Source organism: Lepus europaeus, chromosome 7 (genome assembly GCF_033115175.1).
Source record: "Lepus europaeus isolate LE1 chromosome 7, mLepTim1.pri, whole genome shotgun sequence".
NCBI lineage: Eukaryota > Metazoa > Chordata > Mammalia > Lagomorpha > Leporidae > Lepus > Lepus europaeus.
Window position 1 is genome coordinate 57,220,846 of NC_084833.1, and position 22,786 is coordinate 57,243,631.

The 22,786-nt window shown below is 38.4% G+C and overlaps 1 protein-coding gene and 1 pseudogene across 1 annotated transcript; one reads left to right on the forward strand and one right to left on the reverse strand.

Moving 5' to 3' along the window:
• The window catches only part of LOC133763748 (ubiquitin-conjugating enzyme E2 T-like), a 30,555-nt pseudogene extending 17,942 nt beyond the window's left edge, over positions 1-12,613 (forward strand).
• A 1,619-nt stretch (positions 12,614-14,232) lies between these two features.
• Positions 14,233-15,202, reverse strand: LOC133764449 (olfactory receptor 10K1-like). The gene is given in 2 exon segments (XM_062198126.1): positions 14,233-14,598; positions 14,600-15,202. Coding segments are annotated over 2 exon segments (969 nt in total).
• Positions 15,203-22,786: the final 7,584 nt, after the last annotated feature.

Genomic DNA, 22,786 nt, shown 5'->3' on the forward strand with positions numbered 1-22,786 from the left:
AACTCTCTATACATACAGCAAATTTATATTATATATTTCTTAGTATGTTTTTCAAAATTTTTGATTTTCATTTCAATTTGGCTATTTTTTAGAATAAGGAACACTTACATTGTGTTGTTAAATCTGCAACATTTTACCTTCATGATTCTGCACTGACACCATGCCTAGAAAGCATTTTCTTACCCCCCAGAATTTATACATCAAACCTAGTAAGTTAGTACCTTGTAGGTTTCCTTAAAAACATTTATTGCATTATTTGTTGAAACAGTCATGTGTTTGTATATCTCCACATATCAGTTTATATATATTTGTATCATATATATGATAGATGATTGTTTCTTTACTGTTTATTTGCTATCATTTTCCACAGTCACTACATTATATTGTTTTGATTGTTACATTGTTATTGTTAAATACTGAAAATCTAATAAAGAATGGATTTTTTCACTACCTTTTTCTGATGAAAATTTTTACTTCACAAAGTTAACAGTAGAAAATATATGTAAAAATTAATAAAAATATGAAGTATACTCATGTAATCACCCGAGGCTCTTGTCATGAGCTGCCAAAGCTATGGAAGCCTCTTGAGTTCACAAACTCCAACCTTATTTAGAAAAGGCTATAATCAAAGTGGAAGTTCTCTCCTCTCTTCAGAGAAAGGTACCTCCTTCTTTGATGGCCCGTTCTTTCCACTGGGATCTTATTCACAGAGAACTTTCATTTAGGTCGTTTTTTTTTTTTTTTTTGCCACAGTGTCTTGGTTTTCCATGCCTGAGATACTCTCATGGGCTTTATAGACAGGTCTGAATGCCTTAAGGACTGATTCTGAGGCAAGGGTCCTGTTTAGGACACTATCCATTCTATGAGTCTGCTGTGTATCCCACTTCCCAGGTTGGGTCATTCTCTCATTTTTAATTCTATCAATTATTATTAGCAGACACCGGTCTTACTTATGTGATCCCTTTGACACTAATCCTATCTTTATGATCAATTATACACTAACTGATCACTTTAGTAAGATGGCATTGGTACATGCCACCTTAATGGGATTTGGAGTCCCATGGCATATTTCTAGCTCTACTGTTAGGGGTAAGTCCAAGTGAGCATGTGCCAAATTGTACATCTCCTCTTCTCTTATTCATACTCTTATTTTTAACAGGGATCAATTTTCAGTTAACTTTAAACACCTAAGAATAATTGTGTGTTAATTAAAGAGTTCAACCAATGGTATTAAGTAGAAAAAGAAAATACTGAAAAGAATAAAACAGTAAGCTATTCCTCGACAGTCAGGACAAGGGCTGATCAAGTCATTGTTTCTCATAGTGTCAGTTTCACTTCTACAGGTTTCTTTTTAGGTGCTCAGTTAGTTGTCACAGATCAGGGAGAATATATGATATTTGTCCCTTTGGGACTAGCTTATTTCACTCAGCATGATGTTTTCCAGATTACTCCATTTTGTTGTAAATGACCAGATTTCATTTTTTTTTTTACCACTGTGTAGTATTCTATAGAGAACATATCCCATAATTTATTTATCCAGTCTTCTTTGATGGGCATTTAGGTTGATTCCATGCCTTAGCTATTGTGAACTGAGTTGCAATAAACATTGAGCTACAGATAGCTCTTTTACTTGCCAATTTAATTTCCCTTGGGTGGGATGGTTGGGTCGTGCAGTAGGGTTATATTCAGGTTTCTGAGGAATCTCCAAACTGACTTCCATTGTGGATTTACCAGTTTGCATTCCCGCCAACAGTGGGTTAGTATGCCTTTTCCCCATATCCTCGCCAGCATCTGTTTTTTAAAAATTCACTGCTAAAATTGATTTCTCAGAGAAGTTATCAATCAACAGAATATCAAAGACTTGCACAGGTGTGCACAAAGAAAGCTTTCATGTCAACTATTTTTGCATCCTTTTCCTTTCATGTCATCTGGGTCCATTTCAAAGCCTCTTTCCAGGAATCAGGACTGTAATTTGTATTTGGCATTGGAGATATATATATATATATATATATATATATATATATATATATATATCTTCCTTATATATATATATCTTCCTTATATATATATATATATATCTTCCATATATATATATATATATATATATATATATATATATATATCTTCCTTATTTGGGGTTTGTAGCTGCAAGGTTTATAGAGCACAAAGGAAAAAAAAAACTTAGCTGTTTTCTGTACCAGTTTTGAATAGAGCAAACCCTGCTATGATTTAAATCTTTTTTGTTCAAATCTTTCAAAACCATACAAATGATAAGTATAAACGTCTACATGAACAGAAACATGGAAGGTATAAAAATGATGTAAACTCAATACAGTAAGATATCTTTAAATTCAATACTGAAGAACAGTTTGTATTTCTATTTATATATATATATACATATATATATATATTTTTTTTGACAAGCAGAGTGGACAGGGAGAGAGAGAGAGACAGAGAGAAAGGTCTTGCTTTGCCGTTGGTTTGCCCTCCAATGGTCGCTGCGGCCGGTGCACTGTGGCCAGTGCACCACGCTGATCCGATGGCAGGAGCCAGGTGCTTCTCCTGGTCTCCCATGCGGGTGCAGGGCCCAAGCACTTGGGCCATTCTCCACTGCACTCCTGGGCCATAGCAGAGGGCTGGCCTGGAAGAGGGGCAACCGGGACAGAATCTGGCACCCCGACCGGGACTAGAACCTGGTGTGCTGGCGCCACAAGGCGGAGGATTAGCCTGTTGAGCCATGGCACCAGCCTCTTTATATTTTTGATAATAGTAGGTCTATGGACAAATATCCATCCTGATCTTTATTAGCAATCTCTTTTTTTCCATTTTTTATTTAATAAATGTGAATTTACAAAGTGCATCTTTTGCATTGTTGTGGCTCCCCCCCAACCTCTTTCCCTCCCACAGCCATCCCATCTCCCTCTCCCTCTCCCATCCCACTCTTTATTGAGTTTCATTTTCAATTATCTTTATATACAGAAGATCAACTTAGTATATAAGCAAAGACTTCAACAGACTGCACTCACACAACTGCATAAGATACAGATTATTGTTCAACTAGTAGTGTTATCTTTAACTCTCATAGTAAAATACATTAAGGACAGAGATCCTACATGGGGAGCATGTGCCCAGTGACTCCCGTTGTTGATATAACAATTGACACTCTTATTTATGACATCAGTAATCACCCGAGGCTCTTGCCATGAGCTGTTGAGGCTATGGAAGATTTGAACAAAAAGTGAAGAGAGGCGAGGCGAGGCGAGGTGGGGAGAGGAGAGGAGTTCACCAACTCTGAACTTGTTTAATCAAGGTCATATCACAGTGGAGGTTCCTTCCTCCCTTTGGAGAAAGGTGCCTCCTTCTTTGATGGCCCATTCTTTCCGCTGGGGTCTTGTTCACCAAGATCTTTCATTTAGGTTGTTTTTGCCACAGTGTCTTTGCTTTCCATGCTTGTGAGACTATAATGGACCTTTTAGCCAGATCTGAATGCCTCAAGGGTTGATTCTGAGGCTGGAGTGCTATTTAGGGTGTTTGCCACTCTATGAGTCTGTGTGTCCCACTTTCCCTGCAGGATCATTCTCTCCCTTTTAATTCTATCATTCGTTATTTGCAGACACTGGTCTTATTTGTGAAATCTCTTTGATACTTACCCTATCTTTTTGATCAATTATGTACTTAAACTTATCACTTTAACAAGTAAACTGGCATTGGTACATGCCTCCTTGATGAGACTGAATTGGAATCCCCTGGCACAATTCTAGCTCTACCATTGGAGATAAGTCTGAGTGAGCATGTGCTGACCTGTATATCTCCTCCCTCTCTTATTCCAACTCTTATATTTAAGAGAGATCACTTTTCTGTTAATTTTAAACACCTAAGAATAATTGTGTATTAATTACAGAGTTCAACCAGTGCTATTAAGTAGAACAAAAAGAACAACAACAACATCAAAAAATAGTAAAAGGAATAAAATAGTAAGTTGTTCCTCAACAGTCAAGACAAGGGCTGATCATGTCATTGTTTCTCATAGTGTCCATTTCATTTCAACGGGTTTCCTTTTAGATGCTCATTTAGTTGTCATTGATCAGGGAGAACATATGATATTTGTCCCTTTTGGATTGGCTTATTTCACTCAGCATGCTATTTTCCAGATTCCTCCATTTTGTTGCAAATAACCAGATTTCATTATTATTTTTTTTACTGCTGTATACTGTTCCATAGAATACATATCCCATAATTTCTTTATCCAGTCTTCTTTGATGGGCATTTAGGTTGATTCCATGCCTTTGCTATTGGGAATTGAGCTGCAACAAACATTGAGGTGCAAATAGCTCTTTTTTCCCCCCTTTAATATCATTTGGGTGATTTCCAAGGAGTGGGATGGCTGGTTCCTGTGGTAGGGCTATATTCAGGTTTCTAAGGACTCTCCAAACTGTCTTCCATAGTGCTTTTACCAGTTTGCATTCAAACCAACAGTGGATTAGTGTCCCCTTTTCCCCACATCCTCGCCAGCTCTGTTGTTCGTTGATTTCTATATGTAAGCCGTTCTACCCAGAGTGAGGTGAAACCTCATTGTGGTTTTGATTTGCATTTCCCTGATGGCTAGGGATCCTGAGCATTTTTTTCATGTGTATGTTGGCCATTTGGATTTCCTCTTTTGAAAAATGTCTGTTGAGGGGGAGAGGCAAGATGGTGGAATAGGAAGGGAGCACACTGATAGTCCGGGAAGAGACAGTTTAATAAAAGTGGAGATACAGCAGGTTCAAAAGTGGGGAAGAAACAGTAGAGGAAACTCTTCTGGAACTAGTGATTCACAGTGAACCTGCATGGAGGGCATGGGAGCCCACGGCTCGGGACACCAATGGTGGAATCAACACACCTGCACTGGAACGTGAGGTGAGCCAAACCTCAATAGCCTGAGACACCGGTGGGAAAGTGGAAAGAGGAGCCTAGAGGGAACGAGGCTTGAAGCTCCGTGGGGAAAAGTTCCCCAGGCTAACTAGAAGAGAGAGTAAAAAAAAAATAAGTGACCGGTACAGACACGAGTTTCTCTCTCCGCTCACCTCTCAAAGGCGAGCAAGACAAAGAGCATGTGCCATTCTGGACATAATAAGTGGCGCAACCTGAGGGCTGCACCCACCCTCAGAAAAACAGAAAAACCTGACTCTGGGGTGGTGGTGGTGGTGTGTGTGTGAAATAACTGGAAATTAGGACGTAGTGAATGTGTGGTGCTAATGAACTGAGACTGTGAAAAAAAGAGACGGTGGGTGAGAGAACTCACAGAATTCAAGTGAGTACTCTCCAGAGACGTGACAATTCGGTAACCTTGGCAACCCAGTGGGAGACTGCAGGAGAATTTGAGCCCACACTGAGGGCAACACAGATTCCCTGTGTGGTCCTTGGGAAAGAGCTTCTGACCTTTGGCTCCTGTGGGTATATCACTCACCTGATAACTACCTTCAATTCTGCTCAGCTGTGTGGAATAATTTCCCTTCTGAATCAAAAAAAAAAAAAAGGAAAGAAAGAGAGAGAAATTTACCACACCTAACCTAGGAGTGTCACCTTTGGCACACCCTTAACCCTGAGGAACCAAACAGAGCTCTCAGGCCACATCCATCTCAAGCCTCTAAGGCTACATCAAAAGCAGACAGTCCACCTACTACAGTCATAGTATTAAAAGAAAAAAACACCACAGCGAGGGAAGAAGAATCCAAAGAATATCTCCACAATGCCAAGCAGCAAATGCAGAAACTGAGAAAACAAGAATAAGGAAGACATTATGACACCCTCAAATGAACATGACACCCCAAGCCAAGATTATGAAGATGATGAGATGGAAGAAATGCAAATATGGATTTCAAAAAATTTATGATAAGAACAATTAGAAGTTTTCAAAAACAAATGCTTGAGCTACGGAAATCCTTACTGGACAGGATAGAAAATCTCATTCATGAAAATGAAATCTTACAGAGGAATCAAAACGAAATACAGAAACTACAGAAACTAGTAGAACAGGAAAGTGTGATAGTAAAGAGAAATCAAAATGAAATGAAGAACTCAATAGATCAAATAAAAAACACATTAGAGAACCTTAAAAACAGAGTCAGTGAAGCAGAAGAGAGAATATTGGACTTAGAAGAGAGAGCAAAGGAAAGTATACAGTCGAACCAAAGAAAAGAAGAGGAGATTAGAAATCTAAAAAATATTGTTGGGAATCTACAGGATACTATTAAAAAACCCAACATTCGGGTTCTAGGAGTTCCTGAAGGCATGGAGAGAGAGAAATGATTAGAAGGCCTTTCTAGTGAGATACCTGCAGAGAACTTCCCGGGTTTGGAGAAGGACAGAGGCATCTTAGTACAGGAAGCTCATAGAACCCCTAGTAAACATGACCAAAAGAGATCCTCACCACAACACGTAGTAATCAAACTCACCACAGTGAAACATAAAGAAAAGATCCTAAAATGTGCAAGAGAGAAACGTCAGATTACTCTCAGAGGATCTCCAATTAGACTCACAGCAGATTCTCATCAGAAACCCTACAGGCTAGGAGGCAATGGCGAGACATAGCCCAGGTACTAAGAGAGAAAAACTGCCAGCCCAGAATATTATATCCTGCAAAGCTCTCATTTGTGAATGAAGGTGAAATAAAGCCCTTTCATAGCAAACAGAAATTGAAAGAATTTGTCGCCACTCGTCCAGCCCTGCAAAAGATGCTTAAAGATGTGTTACACACAGAAACACGGTCATCAGTATGAAAGAAGGTAAAGGAAGGAAACCTCACAGCAAAAGATCACAGGGAGTTCAAAGCATATATTAGAAAATATCTTTGGCTAATGGCAGGGCTAAGTTACTACTTATCAATAGTCACATTAAATGTTAATGTCCTGAACTGTACAGTTAAAAGAAACAGATTAGCAGATTGGGTTAAGGAACAAAACCCATCTTTTTGCTGCTTACAAGAAACACATCTTAACAACAAAGATGCACACAGACTGAAAGTGAAAGGCTGGAAAAAGATATACCATGCCAACAGAAATGAAAAAAGAGCAGGTGTAGCCATGTTAATATCAGACAAAATAAACTTTAACAAAAAAAACTGTTAAGAGAGACAAAGAGGGGCACTATAGAATGACTAATGGATCAATTCAACAGGAAGATTTAATGATTATCAATGTATATGCACCTAATTTCAGGGCACTGATTTATTTAAAAGATTTGTTAAGGGCCTTAAAGGGAGACTTAGACCCCAATAAAATAGTACTGGGGGATTCAATACTCCAGTCTCAGAAATAGATCAACAGGACAGAAGATCAACAAGGATACAGTAGATTTAAACGACACTATAGCTGAAATGGATCTAACAGATATCTACAGAACTTTTTATCCTACACATAAAGACTTTACATTCTTCTCAGCAGTACATGGAACCTTCTCTAGGATTGACCACATACTAGGCCATAAAGCAAGTCTCAGCAAATTCAAAAGAATTAGAATCATAAGATGCAACTTCTCAGACCATAGAGGAATGAAGTTGGAAATTAGGAACTCAGGAATCCCTAGAGCACATGCAAACACATGGAGATTGAACAACATGCTCCTGAATGAACAATGGGTCATAGAAGAAATTAAAAAAGAAATCAAAAATTTTCTGGAAGTAAATGAGGATAACAGCACAACATACCAAAACTTATGGGATATAGCAAAAGCAGTATTAAGAAGAAAGTTTATAACAATAGGTGCCTACATTAAGAAATTGGAAAGGCACCAAATAAATGAGCTTTCAATTCATCTCAAGGATCTAGAATATCTGCAGTAAACCAGACCCAAATCTAGTAGGAGAAGAGAAATAAGTAAAATCAGAGAAGAAATCAACAGGATTGAATAAAAAAAAAATTACAAAAAATCAGCCAAATGAGGAGCCGGTTTTTTGAAAAAATAAACAAAATTGACACCCCATTGGCCCAACTAACTAAAAAAAGAGGAGAAAAGACCCAAATCTATAAAATCAGAGATGGGCCGGCGCCGTGGCTTAACAGGCTAGTCCTCCGCTTTGCAGCGCCAGCACACTGGGTTCTAGTCCCGGTTGGGGCGCTGGATTCTATCCTGGTTGCCCCTCTTCCAGGCCAGCTCTCAGCTATGGCCCGGGAAGGCAGTGGAGGATGGCCCAGGTCCTTGGGCCCTGCACTCACATGGGAGACCAGCAGAAGCACCTGGCTCCTGGCTTCGGATCAGCAAGATGCGCTGGCCGCAGTGGCCATTGGAGGGTGAACCAACGGCAAAAAGGAAGACCTTTCTCTCTGTCTCTCACTATCCACTCTGCCTGTCAAAAAAAAATAGGCAAAGGACTTCAATAGTTAATTCTCAAAAGAAGAAAAACAAATGCCAACTAATATAAGAAAAAATGCTATCACTATCCATTAGAGAAATGCAAATCAAAACCACAATGAGATATCACCTCACCCATAAGAATGGCTAAAGCCCAAAACACAGAGTAACAAATGCTGGCTAGGATATGGAAAAAGGGGAACAGCTATACATTGTTTGTGGGAATGTAAATTAGTGTAGCCACTGTGGAAAATACTGAAGATTTCTAAAAAAAAAAAAAAAAAGATTAGCAACCAACTACAGGGTACATACTCCAAATATATGAACACATACCTGCACCATGATGTTTAGAGCAACATTGTTCACAATAGTCAAATTTGGAATGAATGATGGTGTTCATCATCAGATGAATGGGTAAAGAAATGCAGTATACATATACAATGGAATATTATTTAGCTATAAACAGAATAAAATTCTACCATTTGCAGTAAAATGGATGAAACTAGAGGACATCATGTTGAGTGAAATAAGCTGGATATAGAAAAACAAATAACTCATATTCTCCCTTATATATGGGAACTAAAATTTTAAAAAAGAATGGAAAAAAAGAAAATAATACCTGTATATATCAGTATTGCTGCAAACATAGTTCTGTGAAACTTTGTTTTATTACTTTGTTAAATCGACAGTTAAGAATGTTATACTACTATAGTTTTAATGATTTGTGATTACTTTAAAATTTAGTGTATATGGATGAAGTGGTCATTTTTCCATTCAATTACTGTTTATAGCTATTGTCTATATTCCCACGAAACTAGGATCTTTTTCCTTTCTACTTGTTAAACTTCTTATTCTTTGAAGCATTAAACCTTTTTACTGTAATGCATATTTAAAATAAATATATTATCTCAAAAAGTAAGACAGGGAGAAAAAAGGAGGGTGGGAAGGAGAAGGAGCAGGGAGGAAGGGAAGGAGGAAGGAAATATCACTATATTCTTAGAATTGTGTCTTCAAACCATATCGAATGAGTTAAAAACTAACATTAAAAAGATTAAAATGATTTACTTATTTATATGAAAGTCAAAGTTGAAGGACAGGGAGACGGAGATAGGGAGAAATCTTCCATCTGCTGGTTTATTCAGAATGGCTGTGAGGACTGAATGAGATCTAAGTCAGGAGCTAGGACCTTCATCCAGGCCTCAAACAAGAAAGGCAGGGGTCCAAATACAATCTTCCACTGGTTTTCCCAGGCAATTAACAGGGAGCTGGATCAGAAGTGTAGAAGCCAGGACATGAACCAGCACCCATATGGGATGGTGGCATTGCAGGTAGTGACTTTACCTGCTGTGCCACAACGCTGGTTCTAACATGATCTATTATTTAGGGGAATCAAAAGAGTAATTTAAGAAACTATTAGGGGCCAGCGCCGTGGCTCAAAAGGCTAATTCTCCGCCTGTGGTGCCAGCACACCAGGTTCTAGTCCCAGTCAGGGCACCGGATTCTGTCCTGGTTGTCCCTCTTCCAGTCCAGCTCTCTGCTGTGGCCCGGGAGTGCAGTAGAGGACTGCCCAGGTCCTTGGGCCTTGCACCTGCATGGGAGACCAGGAGAGGCACCTGGCTCTTGGCTTCGGATCAGCGTGGTACGCTGGCCACAGCACGCCGGCCACAGCGGCCATTGGAGGTTGAACCAACGGTAAAGGAAGACCTTTCTCTCTGTCTCTCTCACTGTCCACTCTGCCTGTCAAAACAAACAAACAAACAAACAAACAAGACTATTAGGGGCCAGTGCTGTAGTGTTGTAAGTTAAGCCTCTTCCTGTGGCACCGGATCCCATATGGGCGCCGGTTGGTATCCTGGTTGCTCTTCTTCCAACCCAGCTCTCTGTTATTGCCTGTGAAAGCAGTAGAAAATGATCCAAGTGCTTGGGCTCCTATATTCATGTGGGAGACCCAAAAGAAACTCCTGGCTCCTGGCTTTGGATCTGTCTAACTCCTGCTGTTGTGGACATTATGGGAGTGAACCAAAGCAGATAGAAGACCCTGCAGTCCCTCTCTTTCTCTCTCTCTCTCTCCTCCCCTCCCTCTACCTCTCAAATAAATAAATAAAATATTTTTAAAGAGACATTTAGAACTGATAAAAAGTTTCAGGATATAAAATTAATACATAGAAATCAATAGCATTGTTATACACCAACAATGTTCTGACTACAACCTATAAGATCAGTCCCACTCAATAATTACAAACAATACTTTGAAAAATGTAACCAAAGATGTGAAAGATCTCTACAATTAAAATTATAAAACCTGAATAAAAGAAATATAAAACACCCACACAGAAATGGAAAAATCTGGGGTGAGTGCTGTAGTGTAGAATGTTGAGCCTCCACCTGTGGTGCCAGCATCCTATATGGGCGTCAGTTCATATCCTGGCTATTCCTCTTCTGATACAGCTTTCTGTTTATGGCCTGGGAAAGCAGCAGAAGATCATCCAAATGTTGAGGCCCCTGTGCCCATGTGGGAGACCTGGAAGAAATCCTAGCTCCTGGCTTGGGATCAGTACAGCTCTGGCCATTGTGTCCATTTGAGAAGTGAAGCAGTGATTGAAGATCTCACCAATACAAAACCAGTAAAAATAAAATAAACAAATGGTATTACATCAAGCAAAGAAGCCTCTGCACACCAAAGGGAACCATTAACCAAACGAAGAGGAATCAACAGAATGGGAGAAAATATTTGCAGGTTAAGTATCCAAGAAAAGATTAACATCCAGAATATGTAACAAGCTCAATAAACTAAGAGCAATAAACAATCCATTTCAGAAACTGGAAAAGGATATGAACAGGCAGTTTTAAAATGATAAAATACAAATAAATGGGTAACAGACACCTAACAAAATGATGAAACATTATGTTAAGTGAAATGAGCCAGACTCAAAGACAAATATGTATGTGGAAGCTAAAAGCAATATGAATCTGAAGATAGAACAGTAGACATAGTGGGGCAATTCAGAGGTTAGATAACAGAAAATATACCAAAATCAGACAGGTCAGTACCTAGTGTTACACAGCATAGTGTGGTGTCAGTAGTTTAGAATAATCTATTACATATTTTCTTAGCAAATAGGATAGAGGGTCTTTAAAGCTCCAATCATAAAGTAGTAACCAAGAGGAGGAAATGTTAATTAACTTGATTTGATCAGTATACACTATCTACATAAATGGAAATGTCACACTGTATTCCACACACATATATAATTACTGCTGATCAAAAAAATTTTACTTAAAATGTACATTTATTTCAAAGATACAGAAAGAACAAACAAAAACATGATTCAATATATATTAAAATGCTTGAGTGGTCTATTGCACAACATGATGATGATAGTTAATGATGTGTAGTATTCTTCAAAACTGTTAAGATAGTAGATACTAAGATTTCTCACCAGAAAAATAAGTACATGAGATAATGCAGCATGTTAAATAACTCTACCAAGTCATTCTACAATCTGTATGTATTGCAAAACAATATGCTATATACTATAGATCTAAACAATTTTTGTCAATTATTTTTGAAATGTTTATAAAATTTTTTTACCTGATATAAAATTATGTATATGAAGTAGGTTGTGCACATGTTGTGTGCTGCTGCACTGAGTGTACAGTAGTCAGCTCTTAGTGTGCATTGGTGAACCCTGTGTGGTTTTACTTTCACTTGGGGATCATGTAGATAACTTCATGCCTTAAGAGAGAGTTGCACACGTTAGCCACAGAGCCACCCCCAGGCATCATGCGCTGTGAAGATAAGGACCAAATGATTGACGTGCGAGTTCTGTTAGCTCATAGGAATACTAGATAGATCTAAAACACTTTATGAGAAGTGTGTTTTCAAGCAGGAAGTTATTATTCCTGAGAGGTACCCATTTAAATCTCCTCAGATCTGACTTCTGACTCCAATCTATCCTCCAAACATTGATTCTGCTGGAAGAATTTGTCTAGATGTTTTCAAATTGCCACCAAAATGTGTCTGGAAACCATCCCTTAACATTGCAGCCGTGTTGACCTCTATTCAGCTGCTCATGTCAGAACCCAACCCTGATGACCTGCTAATGGCTTATATTTCCTCAGAATGTAAATAAGCCAGTCTTCCTTAAGATTGCCAGACTGTGGACAAAATCAGAAGAATGAAGAGGAAGAGGTGCTTGATCATCTACCAGAAGTTGATGTTTCTGAAGTACGCAATTCAGCCCCAGAAAGGCAAACCATGCAGGTAGGAAACACAGAAAATTAATTTCACTTTGATGTTTAGGGATTTGTCTAGTTCCACCTTAGTTATAGTTAGCATATTCTTTGTAGACATGTTTTAATTTGCCTACATCCCTTGAATTTTTTTTAATTGTGACATAGTTTTTGTATCCTATAAAACACCCTGTATGTTTATGTATTTTGCTCTACAGTAATTCTCTGTAATCTATTTATCTTGTATATACATATTTTGAAAGCTTTTAAACATGAAAAACAAATTATCATTTAGTGTTGAAAAAATTGTACATATGATTTACTATGTGATGTTTTGATAAATATATGCATTGTGTAATGTTTAAATCAACATAAACAAATCTAAAAGTTTGTTTTTTCTGCCAAACCATTCATTTTATCCTAATTTCTACATTTGCTTGAATACAGAGATGAACACAGTATCTCCTTAGATTGCTTTCAATTTTCTTTGCATGGTGTTCACCTCCTCATTCTTTTTTTTTCCATTTTCAATTCTCTTTATATACAGAAGATAAGTTTAGCATATATTAAGTAAAGATTTCAACAGTTTGCACCCACATAGAAATACAAAGTGAAAAATACTGTTTGAGTACTAGTTATAGCATTAAATCACAATGTACAGCACATTAAGGACAGAGATCCTACATGAGGACCAAGTGCACAGTGACTCCTGTTGTTGACTTAACAAATCGACACTCTTATTTATGGCATCAGTAATCTCCGTAGGCTCCAGTCATGAGTTGCCAAGGCTATGGAAGCCTTTTGAGTTCACCGACTCTGATGATATTTAGACAAAGTCATAGTCAAAGTGGAAGTTCTCTCCTCCCTTCAGAGAAAGGTACCTCCTTCTTTGATGGCCCCATTCTTTCCACTGGGATCTCACTCACAGAGATCTTTCATTTAGGTGTTTTTTTTTTTTTTTTTGCCAGAGTGTCTTGGCTTTCCTTGCTTGAAATACTCTCATGGGCTCTTCAGCCGGATCCGCATGCACCTCTTCATTCTTAATTCTCACGTTCTGCCTAGTTTGTATTAAGTAAACTAATTTTCTTCATTACCCACAGGCCACTACTTTTATGAAATTATTGTTTCAAAATGTGTTTGATGGATTTCTGAATGTATACACACTTTAATAATATTAAAAATGTTTTAAAATTGTATAGAGTAGAAAGATAGCAAAGCATGGATATCTCAGATAATTTAGATAATATTTTAAATACTTTGAACAAAAAGTTATGTTTTTTATTAGAAGTATTCTACTTTACTACTTTTATTTATCAAACTAGAAATTTTTTTTAAAAGATTTATTTTATTTATTTGAAAGACAGAGTTACAGAGAGAGGTAGAGACAGAGAGAGAGAGGTCTTCCATCCACCGGTTCACTTCCAGATGGCTGTAATGGCTGGAGCTGCGCTGATCCAAAGCCAGGAGTCAGGAGCTTCTTCTGGGTCTCCCACATGGGTGCAGGGGCCCAAGGACTTGGGATATCTTCTACTGCTTTAACAGGCATAGCAGAGAGCTACATTGGAAGAGGAGCATCCAGGACATGAACTGGCGCTCACATGGGATGGTGGCGTTTCAGGGCAGGGCTTTAACACGCTGCACCACAGCGCTGGCCCCTCAAACCAGAAATTTTTAAATGTTCTGATCTCTTTTACTTGACAGCTGGAGGAAAAATCGATTGCCATTGTCTCGAATTTTCCTTAGAGCTGTTCGCATTTCTTTGTTTCTAAGGCTATAAACGATGGGATTAAGTAGTGGTGTTAGCATCGTGTATGTCACAGCCATCAGCATGTCTTCACGGAATGTGTCACTCTCTTTGGGCCTCAGATAGACAAAGCAAGCAAATCCATAGTGTATGGACACCACAGTGAGGTGGGAGGAACAGGTTGAGAAGGCCTTATACCTTCCTTCTGTAGAGGGCATCTTTATAACTACAGAAATTATGAAGACATAGGAAACCATAATTAAAACAACACTGCCTAACAATACAAAGGCAGAGAGCATATATATATATAGCCATTTTATGATAGGAAGTGTAATCACAAGCAAGGTGAACCACAGGTGCAATGTCACAGAAGAAATGATGGATAATGTTGGAACCACAGTAGGACAAGTTGAATACAATGGTGATGATGCACAAAGAAATTAGGATCCCAACAATACAAGAGGCCATCATGAGTAGAAAGCAGACCTTAGGGGTCTTCAGGATGGGATAACGCAGTGGGTTGTGGATGGCTGTGTAACGGTCATAGGACATAGCAGCCAAGATGAAGCAGTTATTGCCCCCCAAGCCAAAGAAGAAAAACATCTGTGTGGCACACTCAGGAAAAGATATGGTCTTGCTCTTTGATAGCAAATCTACTAACACGCGGAGGATGATCACCATAGTAGTGTAAGTTTCTGAGAAGGAGAGGCCAAGAAGGAAAAAGTACATGGGGGTATGAAGGCTGTGACTGAGCTTGATGGCCAACATGATGGACACATTTGCAGCCAGGATGGTCACATGGGAGAAGAAAATCACCACAAAGAGTAGACCCTGCAGGTCTGGGAAACTGGAAAACTCCCACAGAATGAACGTGTTCACTGTGCTGTCATTGCGCATCCTCCCAGTGCCCATGGGCCTTTTCCCACAGGTGCACAGGTGCTTAAGGGCAAGACTGAAATAACTGTAAAACGCCTCTGCTTTGATGTCACCTGGACAGGGTCCCAGGACAAGTGTAGGGGAATTCTTAGTGAAGAAGCCTCAGGAAAGAGAGAAAATGCACCTGGCAGAAGTCAAGGTCAGGAGTTGAATGATGAAAATGATTCTGTGAGAGTCTGTATAAATGCAATAGGGTGAATCTTGGAATCTACCAAAAAATTGTTCTTTATCTCTCCTCTGATCAGGATCTGCAATCAAGAGAGTAAATATTATTAAAATTCCTCTTGTCTCCCTCATCTATTGTTTTTCTTTCTTTTAAAGATTATATATTTATTTGAAAGTCAGAATGAGAGAGAAAGAGAGAGAAAGACAGACAGACAGACAGCCAGCCAAGACAAAAGAATATGAGATTATTCCATCCACTTGTTCTGTCCCCAATGGGCCAGGCTGAAGCCAGGAGCACAAAACTCCACCTGGGTCTCTCACATGTGTGCAGGGGCCCAAGTACTTGGGCTGTTTCCTGCTGCCTTCCCAAGGATATTAGCAAGGAGCTGGACTGGAAGTAGAATATTTGGGACTTGAACTGGACCTCACATAGGATGCTAGTGTTCTGGACAGCAGCTTAACCTGCTGTGCCACAATGCTGGCCTCACTGGATATTTTAATGCCACATTTTTGAAATTTGCTTCTTTTGATCAAATGGTAGCTTAGCACTCAGGAATACTTAATAAACAGTTAGCTCACTGAATAAAATGTAATTGAATCATTTAAATAATTTAAAATAATTATAACTTCTTTTTAAAATTTAAATATTTTGGAGAGATCAGTGAAAATTTCCAAATGAACTGATATTTTTCTCAGTAGTTCTCTTTACGTCAGAGCTCCTGACCATGCAGTGGTCCCAAGGGTGATAACTGTGACAAGGACTGGACTAGATGAATGAATTAGACATGTGATTTTGCTAGGTTAAGGTGTATGGCAATGCAAGGGTATTCAAAAAATTCATGGAATATGTATTATGAAAAATCATGTATGATTTTCAAAATGTTATTTTTTTTTGACAGGCAGAGTTAGTGAGACAGAGAGACAGAGATAAAGGTCTTCCTTTTCCGTTGGTTCACCCCCCAGATGGCCACCCTGGCCGGCGTGCTGCACCGATCCGAAGCCAGGAGCCAGGTGCCTCCTCCTGGTCTCCCATGCGGGTGCAGGGCCCAAGCACCTGGGCCATCCTCCACTGCCTGGAGGAGGAGCAACCAGGACAGAATCCAGTGTCCTGACCGGAACTAGAACCCGGGGTGCTGGCGCCGCAGGTGGAGGATTAGCCAAGTGAGCTGCGACGCCGGCCTCAAAATATTTTGTGTGAACATAAACTTATCTTTAAATCCACTTTCCACAAATTTTCTGAAGAATGTTCATGTTTAATGTTTGTAATATAATACTTAGAAAGTTATTAATATATGTCAATATTAGTTAATAACAACTCATTGATTTTCTTTAAAATTTGCCTAACAAAATAGTTTGAAATAAATGATTTTGAAGGTACTGTCTCATTTTAGAATAGCATATTATGATCAATTTTGAGTTTTTAGCAGGAACTCTAAGACATTTTCCAGCTAGGATACTTTTTAAATGATTTTTTTGCATTATGGACCGGAAAAGAATCCACTAAAATTCCTTAGATCAATTTTGCAAATTATGTTTCTATTTCAATTATTCAGCAAACATTCAATCCATGTGGAAGATGAGGGCAGAAAAGTTGTATGAAGACTTTCCACAGAATTTTGTTTTTACTTCAGTCACTGTTGAAAGGAAAGAAAGAAAGCAGGGATGGAGAATGAAGTACCAGGGGAGAAACAGAAACATAGGAAATAGAACTTGGAACCAGACATGTAGGATCTCTGATGCAGAGTACACGGCCAGTGTTTATGCAGTCAGGGAAGCCCTCTCCGAGTGTTTATACAGAGAAGAGAAGAGATATGTGAGCAAAATGAAAATGGGAAAAGAATATAACAGGCACAAGGACAATTCATAAAGACTTCAAGTTGAGAAACAAATCTTCTCAAGCAATCTTCAACCAAGTTTTATATGGCTTATCATTGAGACCACTCTGTATGGATTCTCTTTCATATGAAGGTTTCCTAGTTTATTTACCTCTAAAGAGAAATCTTTTCTATACTTATTGCTTCAGCTATCAAAAAAAAAAAAGACTCTCAAATTTCCTCTGGCACATTTCCAATGTCAGAATTCCTGCAGGTATTGAAATGCAAGATGTTCAGAGTAGAGCTGTCAATATTCTCTCTCCCTGTTTTTCCTATGTGAGTTAGTTCCAGATACCCAGGAGCTATCATGAGGCTCCATTTAACTCCTTTCTTATCTCTTTAACCAATGTCAGTTCCAATATTCCACATGTTTACAAGCTCACATCATTAGCCCTTTCTTATTCCTTCTCCAATTGCCTTGGCTCTTTCCCACAGGTGAATATGGCACCCACCAACTATTCATTAGTTACAAGTCTCTTACATGTTCATTTCATTCATCATACTGTGGCCAGATATCAGATTCCTAAGGCAGGATATAAGTCAACGACAGCATCAAAAATAGAGAGTAAGATTCTTATAAGAGAAAATCCAAATAGCTCAGCATGAGGTGCAACGCTGTTCATTATCTGATACCAAGAGACTTCTGCCTCATTTTCTACCCTGTACCTCCACTTGCCTTATACTCAAAAGAGACAATATTACCCTTATCTTCCAAACACATCACAGTTCTTCACATTGCTGGGCTACCTTATAGGGTATTCTCTCTCCTTCCTCTGTTTGGCTTCCTATCAGACTTTTGCACATTTTTAAAAGATTTGGAAGGCAGAATTACAGAGAGAGATACACACACACACACACACAGATACCTTCTGCTAGCTGGTTCACTGGCTAGAGCTGGGCCATCTGAGGTCCAGGGGCCAGGAGCTTCCTCGGGATCTCCCAGGTGAGTGCAGAGGCCCTAGCATTTGTACCATCCTCTGCTGCTTTCCCAGGCACATTAGCAGGGAGCTGACTCAGAAGCAGAGCAGCCAGGTCTCTAGCTGGTACCCATAAGGGATGCTGGTGTTGCAGGTGGTGGCTTTACCTGCCTTGCCACAACACCAGCCTTTACTTTTACACATTTTTAAGGCCCTTTCTTCAATTCATGTGATGCCTCATTCTTATGGTTCATATTTTCTAGATTATAGCATCTGAACTAAAAACTCTAACTAAAAACTCATTTAATTGTATCCCTCACTTAGATTTTCTCAACAGCCTCACTCAATGAGCTTTTTCGCAACATATTTCCGATCATGCAATATCTCCTTATTATGGAGACTTCTTTTGAATCCCCTTCTTATGAGCTAGATTATAGCCTTCTCAAGTGCTGGTACTCAATATGAGTTCAAGGTCGTCTTTGTTCTGTCTTATTTATTATTGCCAACCTCCCTTATATAAGGAATATTCTACTGGTTTTCAAACATTTCCTTTCAGGGTTCTCCTACTTTGTACTTCTCTAACTTGCAACATCCTTACTGTCTTTCTCTGCCTGCTCAAACATGGTTTTCTTTAAAAGATCATTCAAACGTCATTTAACTTGGGAATTCTCCTGGTTGTCTGAGTTATTTTTCTGCCAGATTCACATCAGTTTTTCATTGTTGCTGTTTTACTTCAACAGATTTTTATATTTTTGACTAGTTTTAACCATCTATATAGTTCATAGATATAATTCTAAGAATATAATGATATTCCCTCTTTCCTCCATCTCTACCCTTCTCTCCCTCCTTTCCTGTTTTTCCCTACATCTATCCCTCCTTCCTTTTCTTTTTCTTATTTTTGAGATAATATACTTTAAATTTACATTACAGTAAAAGGCTTAATATCTCACCAAATAAGAAGTTTAATAAGTAAAAAGCAAAGACTCTATTTTAGTGGGAACATGGACAATAGCTATAAACAATAATTGAATGCAAAATAACCACTACATCATACACAATAAATTTTAAAGTAATCTACTGCTGCTGTTTAAAACAAGCTTGAATCCTATAGGAGACAAGGCAAAGACTTGTTTAAAGGAATTGACTCAATATCTTATGGCCTAACCTAATAAAAATAGATTTTTACTAGATTAATTAAATGGTTATAGGAAAAAATAATTTTATGCTCTCCAGAAAGCCTTCTATGATTATTACCTAAGTTCACTTACTAACTCCTCTCCAAAATATTTTTTTATCTATTTGGCATTAATTTTACTTCCAAACGCACCAAAGATAGTTATTTTCTGAATGGATTTTTTTTCATTTATTAAACTTTTATTTAATGAATATAAATTTCCAAAGTACAGCTTATGGGTTACAATGGCTTCTCCCCTCCCATAACTTCCCTCCTGCCCGCAACCCTCCCCTTTCCCGCTCCCTCTCCCCTTCCAATCACATCATCATTCATTTTCAATTCTCTTTAAATACAGAAGATCAGTTTAGTATATATTAGGTAAAGATTTCAACAGTTTGCCCCCATATAGCAACACAAAGTGAAAAAACTACCATTGGAGTACTAGTTATAGCATTAAATAAGAGTGTACAGCACATTAAAGACAGAGATCCTACATAATATTTTTTTTTAAAATTAATTAATTTTCTATGCCATTTCCAATTTAACACCAGGTTTTTTTTTTCATTTCCATTTATCTTTATATACAGAAGATCGATTCAGTATATAATTAGTAAAGATCACATCAGTTTGTACCCACACAGAAACACAAAGTGTAAAAATACTGTTTCAGTACTAGTTATAGCATCACTGCACATTAGACAACACATTAAGGACAGATCCCACATGGGGTGTAAGTACACAGTGACTCCTGTTGCTGACTTAACAATTTGACACTCCTGTTCATGGCGTCAGTAATCTCCCTAGGCTCTAGTCATGAGTTGCCAGGGCTATGGAAGCCTTTAGAGTTCGCTGACTTTGATCTTATTCTGATAGGGTCATAGTCAAAGTGGAAGTTCTCTCCTGCCTTCAGAGAAAGGTACTTCCATCTTTGATGGCCCCGTTCTTTCCACTGGGATCTCACTCACAGAGATCTTTCATTTAGGTCTTTTTTTTTTTTCCAGGGTATCTTGGCTTTTCATGCCTACAATACTCTCATAGGCTCTTGAGCCATATCCGAATGCCTTAAGGGCTGATTCTGAGGCCAGAGTGCTATTTAGGACATCTGCCATTCTATGAGTCTGCTGTGTATCCCGCTTCCCATGTTGGATCCTTCTCTCCCTTTTTGATTCTATCAGTTAGTATTAGCAGACACTTGTCTTGTTTGTGTGATCCCTTTGACTCTTAGACCTATCAGAGCCATCAATTGTGAACTGAAATTGATCACTTGGACTAGTGAGATGGCATTGGTACATGCCACCTTGATGGGATTGTGTTGGAATCCCCTGGCACATTTCTAATTCCACCATTTGCGGCAAGTCTGATTGAGCATGTCCCAAATTGTACATCTCCTCCCTCTCTTTTTCCACTCTTAAATTTAACAGGGATCACTTTTCTGAATGGATTTTAAGAATAATGTTGCATAGCGATGTGAAAGAATGCATACTTGATTTCCGCATTTGTGCTTAACAAATATATAAAGCTTAAACTAATAAGTAAATAAAAAAGGTAATAGAAGTTATCAAAACTCCAGTAGTGGTAACTTACAGCCTGGGAGAATAAAAACTAAGACTTTTGCATTAAGACACTACCCATATTTTTTGTAGTATCAAATCATACTACCCCTATATAAATGGTCTTCTCTTAAGGGGCACATCAGAATTGTCAGGAGAGTGTTAACCTAAACAATTTATATATATCCACAAAAACCTCAAACTCTGGCAAGTCTCTCCAAGGAGAGAAATCTGCAGGATACTACATATGTAGAGTTTACATAATCTTCATTAGTGATTTGGATTAAGAACTTGATTTTTATAATGTTTTCATACATGTTGATAGTAAACTCTGCTTTCTCATATCATTCAAGTACAGTAACTAAAGAAAAAATATCAGAACATTATTTCTATTCTATCCAACAAATCTGACAGCTACTGGACAACAAGATGCCTATAACATTGCGGCTACCCATCTGCTTTCTTGGCTCAAGCCTTATCCTCTTTTTAAACCTGGCTTCTGCCTTGAGTTTGCCATCCTAACCTCTGCCCTCTGACCTTACTCATGTAGTTCTTGGGCTTCCCTCCCTCCCAACCATAAGACATGCACAACATTCTTAATTTTCAGCTTACCTATGTCCATAGTTTCTTCAGGAACTTCTAACAAGCTATAACAATTCACAGGTACTTGATTATCAGAAGATAAAGAGTGTTCATTTTAAAGTTGAAATAAACATGGAATGTTTCCACCTTTAAAACAAGGAGGAAGGCAGACATTTACACTTGCTTTCCCCATTAGTGTTTCCTGACTCTGGATCCTCACTCAAACTTCTGCTAATGCAGATGTTGGCAGGCAGCTGTGATGGGTCAAGTATTGGGTTCCCGCCACCCATGTGGGGGACCTTGATTACCTTGCCAAGTTCTGCTTTGCCTCTGGCCAAATCCTGGCCATTACAGGTAGTTGGGAGTGAAGCCTCTCTCCATTATTATCTTTTTTTCTCTGAGCTAGTGGGTAGGAGCACTCTGCATCCGTCTGTCTGCCTCTAACTTTGCTAAATAAAAATAAATAAATTATAGATAGATGCATAAATAAATAGAAGGAGAGCCACCTTTCAGTCTCTTAAATTATGGGGTAATTAAGCTATAGGTTGAATTTACAGTCCTATAACTCAGGATTGGGTTTTCGCAGTTTGTCTTGTGATTTTCCACTCCTTACAATCCAGGGTTAAGTTTTAAGACAGTATTCTCCTTTTTAATGTCTGATGAGTTCCCTCTGAAATGAGAGTCTCATAGCGGGTCCTGTCTTCTCCATTCCTTAAAGGTAGAGGACAAACCCATCAAGATTTTAATTGGAGTCCTGGGGCCAAGAAGATAATTGTCTTGAAACCTCTGCTTTAGATACTGGAAGTCTTCTGCATTCAGATCTTTGCTTCAAATTGATATCCATAAAAATGCTTTTAAAGTCTTGACACATGACAGAGACTTACTGGTATGTTTGCCCATATTATTTTGCATAACAGTAGAAATGATTGAAAGTCTACTTTTTAAAGTATTATGTTGGAATGTAGATTATTCCCCTGGGCATCCTTTATTTCATCATACAACTTATTTTATAATTCTGAAAGTTTTCCAAGTCTCGCAGGTCCCTTCTACCCTGTTTATAGGACAAGGAATTGTGGTGATCTGAGAAGCAATTACTTGGGTATAAAAAATAAGTTTGGTATAAGAAAATAAATATGCAGTATGATCACTGTAACTGCTTTCTCATGGGAGAAAACTCTGTTGTACAGGACCTTACTGAAAAAATAGACATTTATGACCAAATGCTGTTACTGCACTCACATTTTTTTTTGACAGGCAGAATTTCTCTGAGAGAGAGAGAGAGA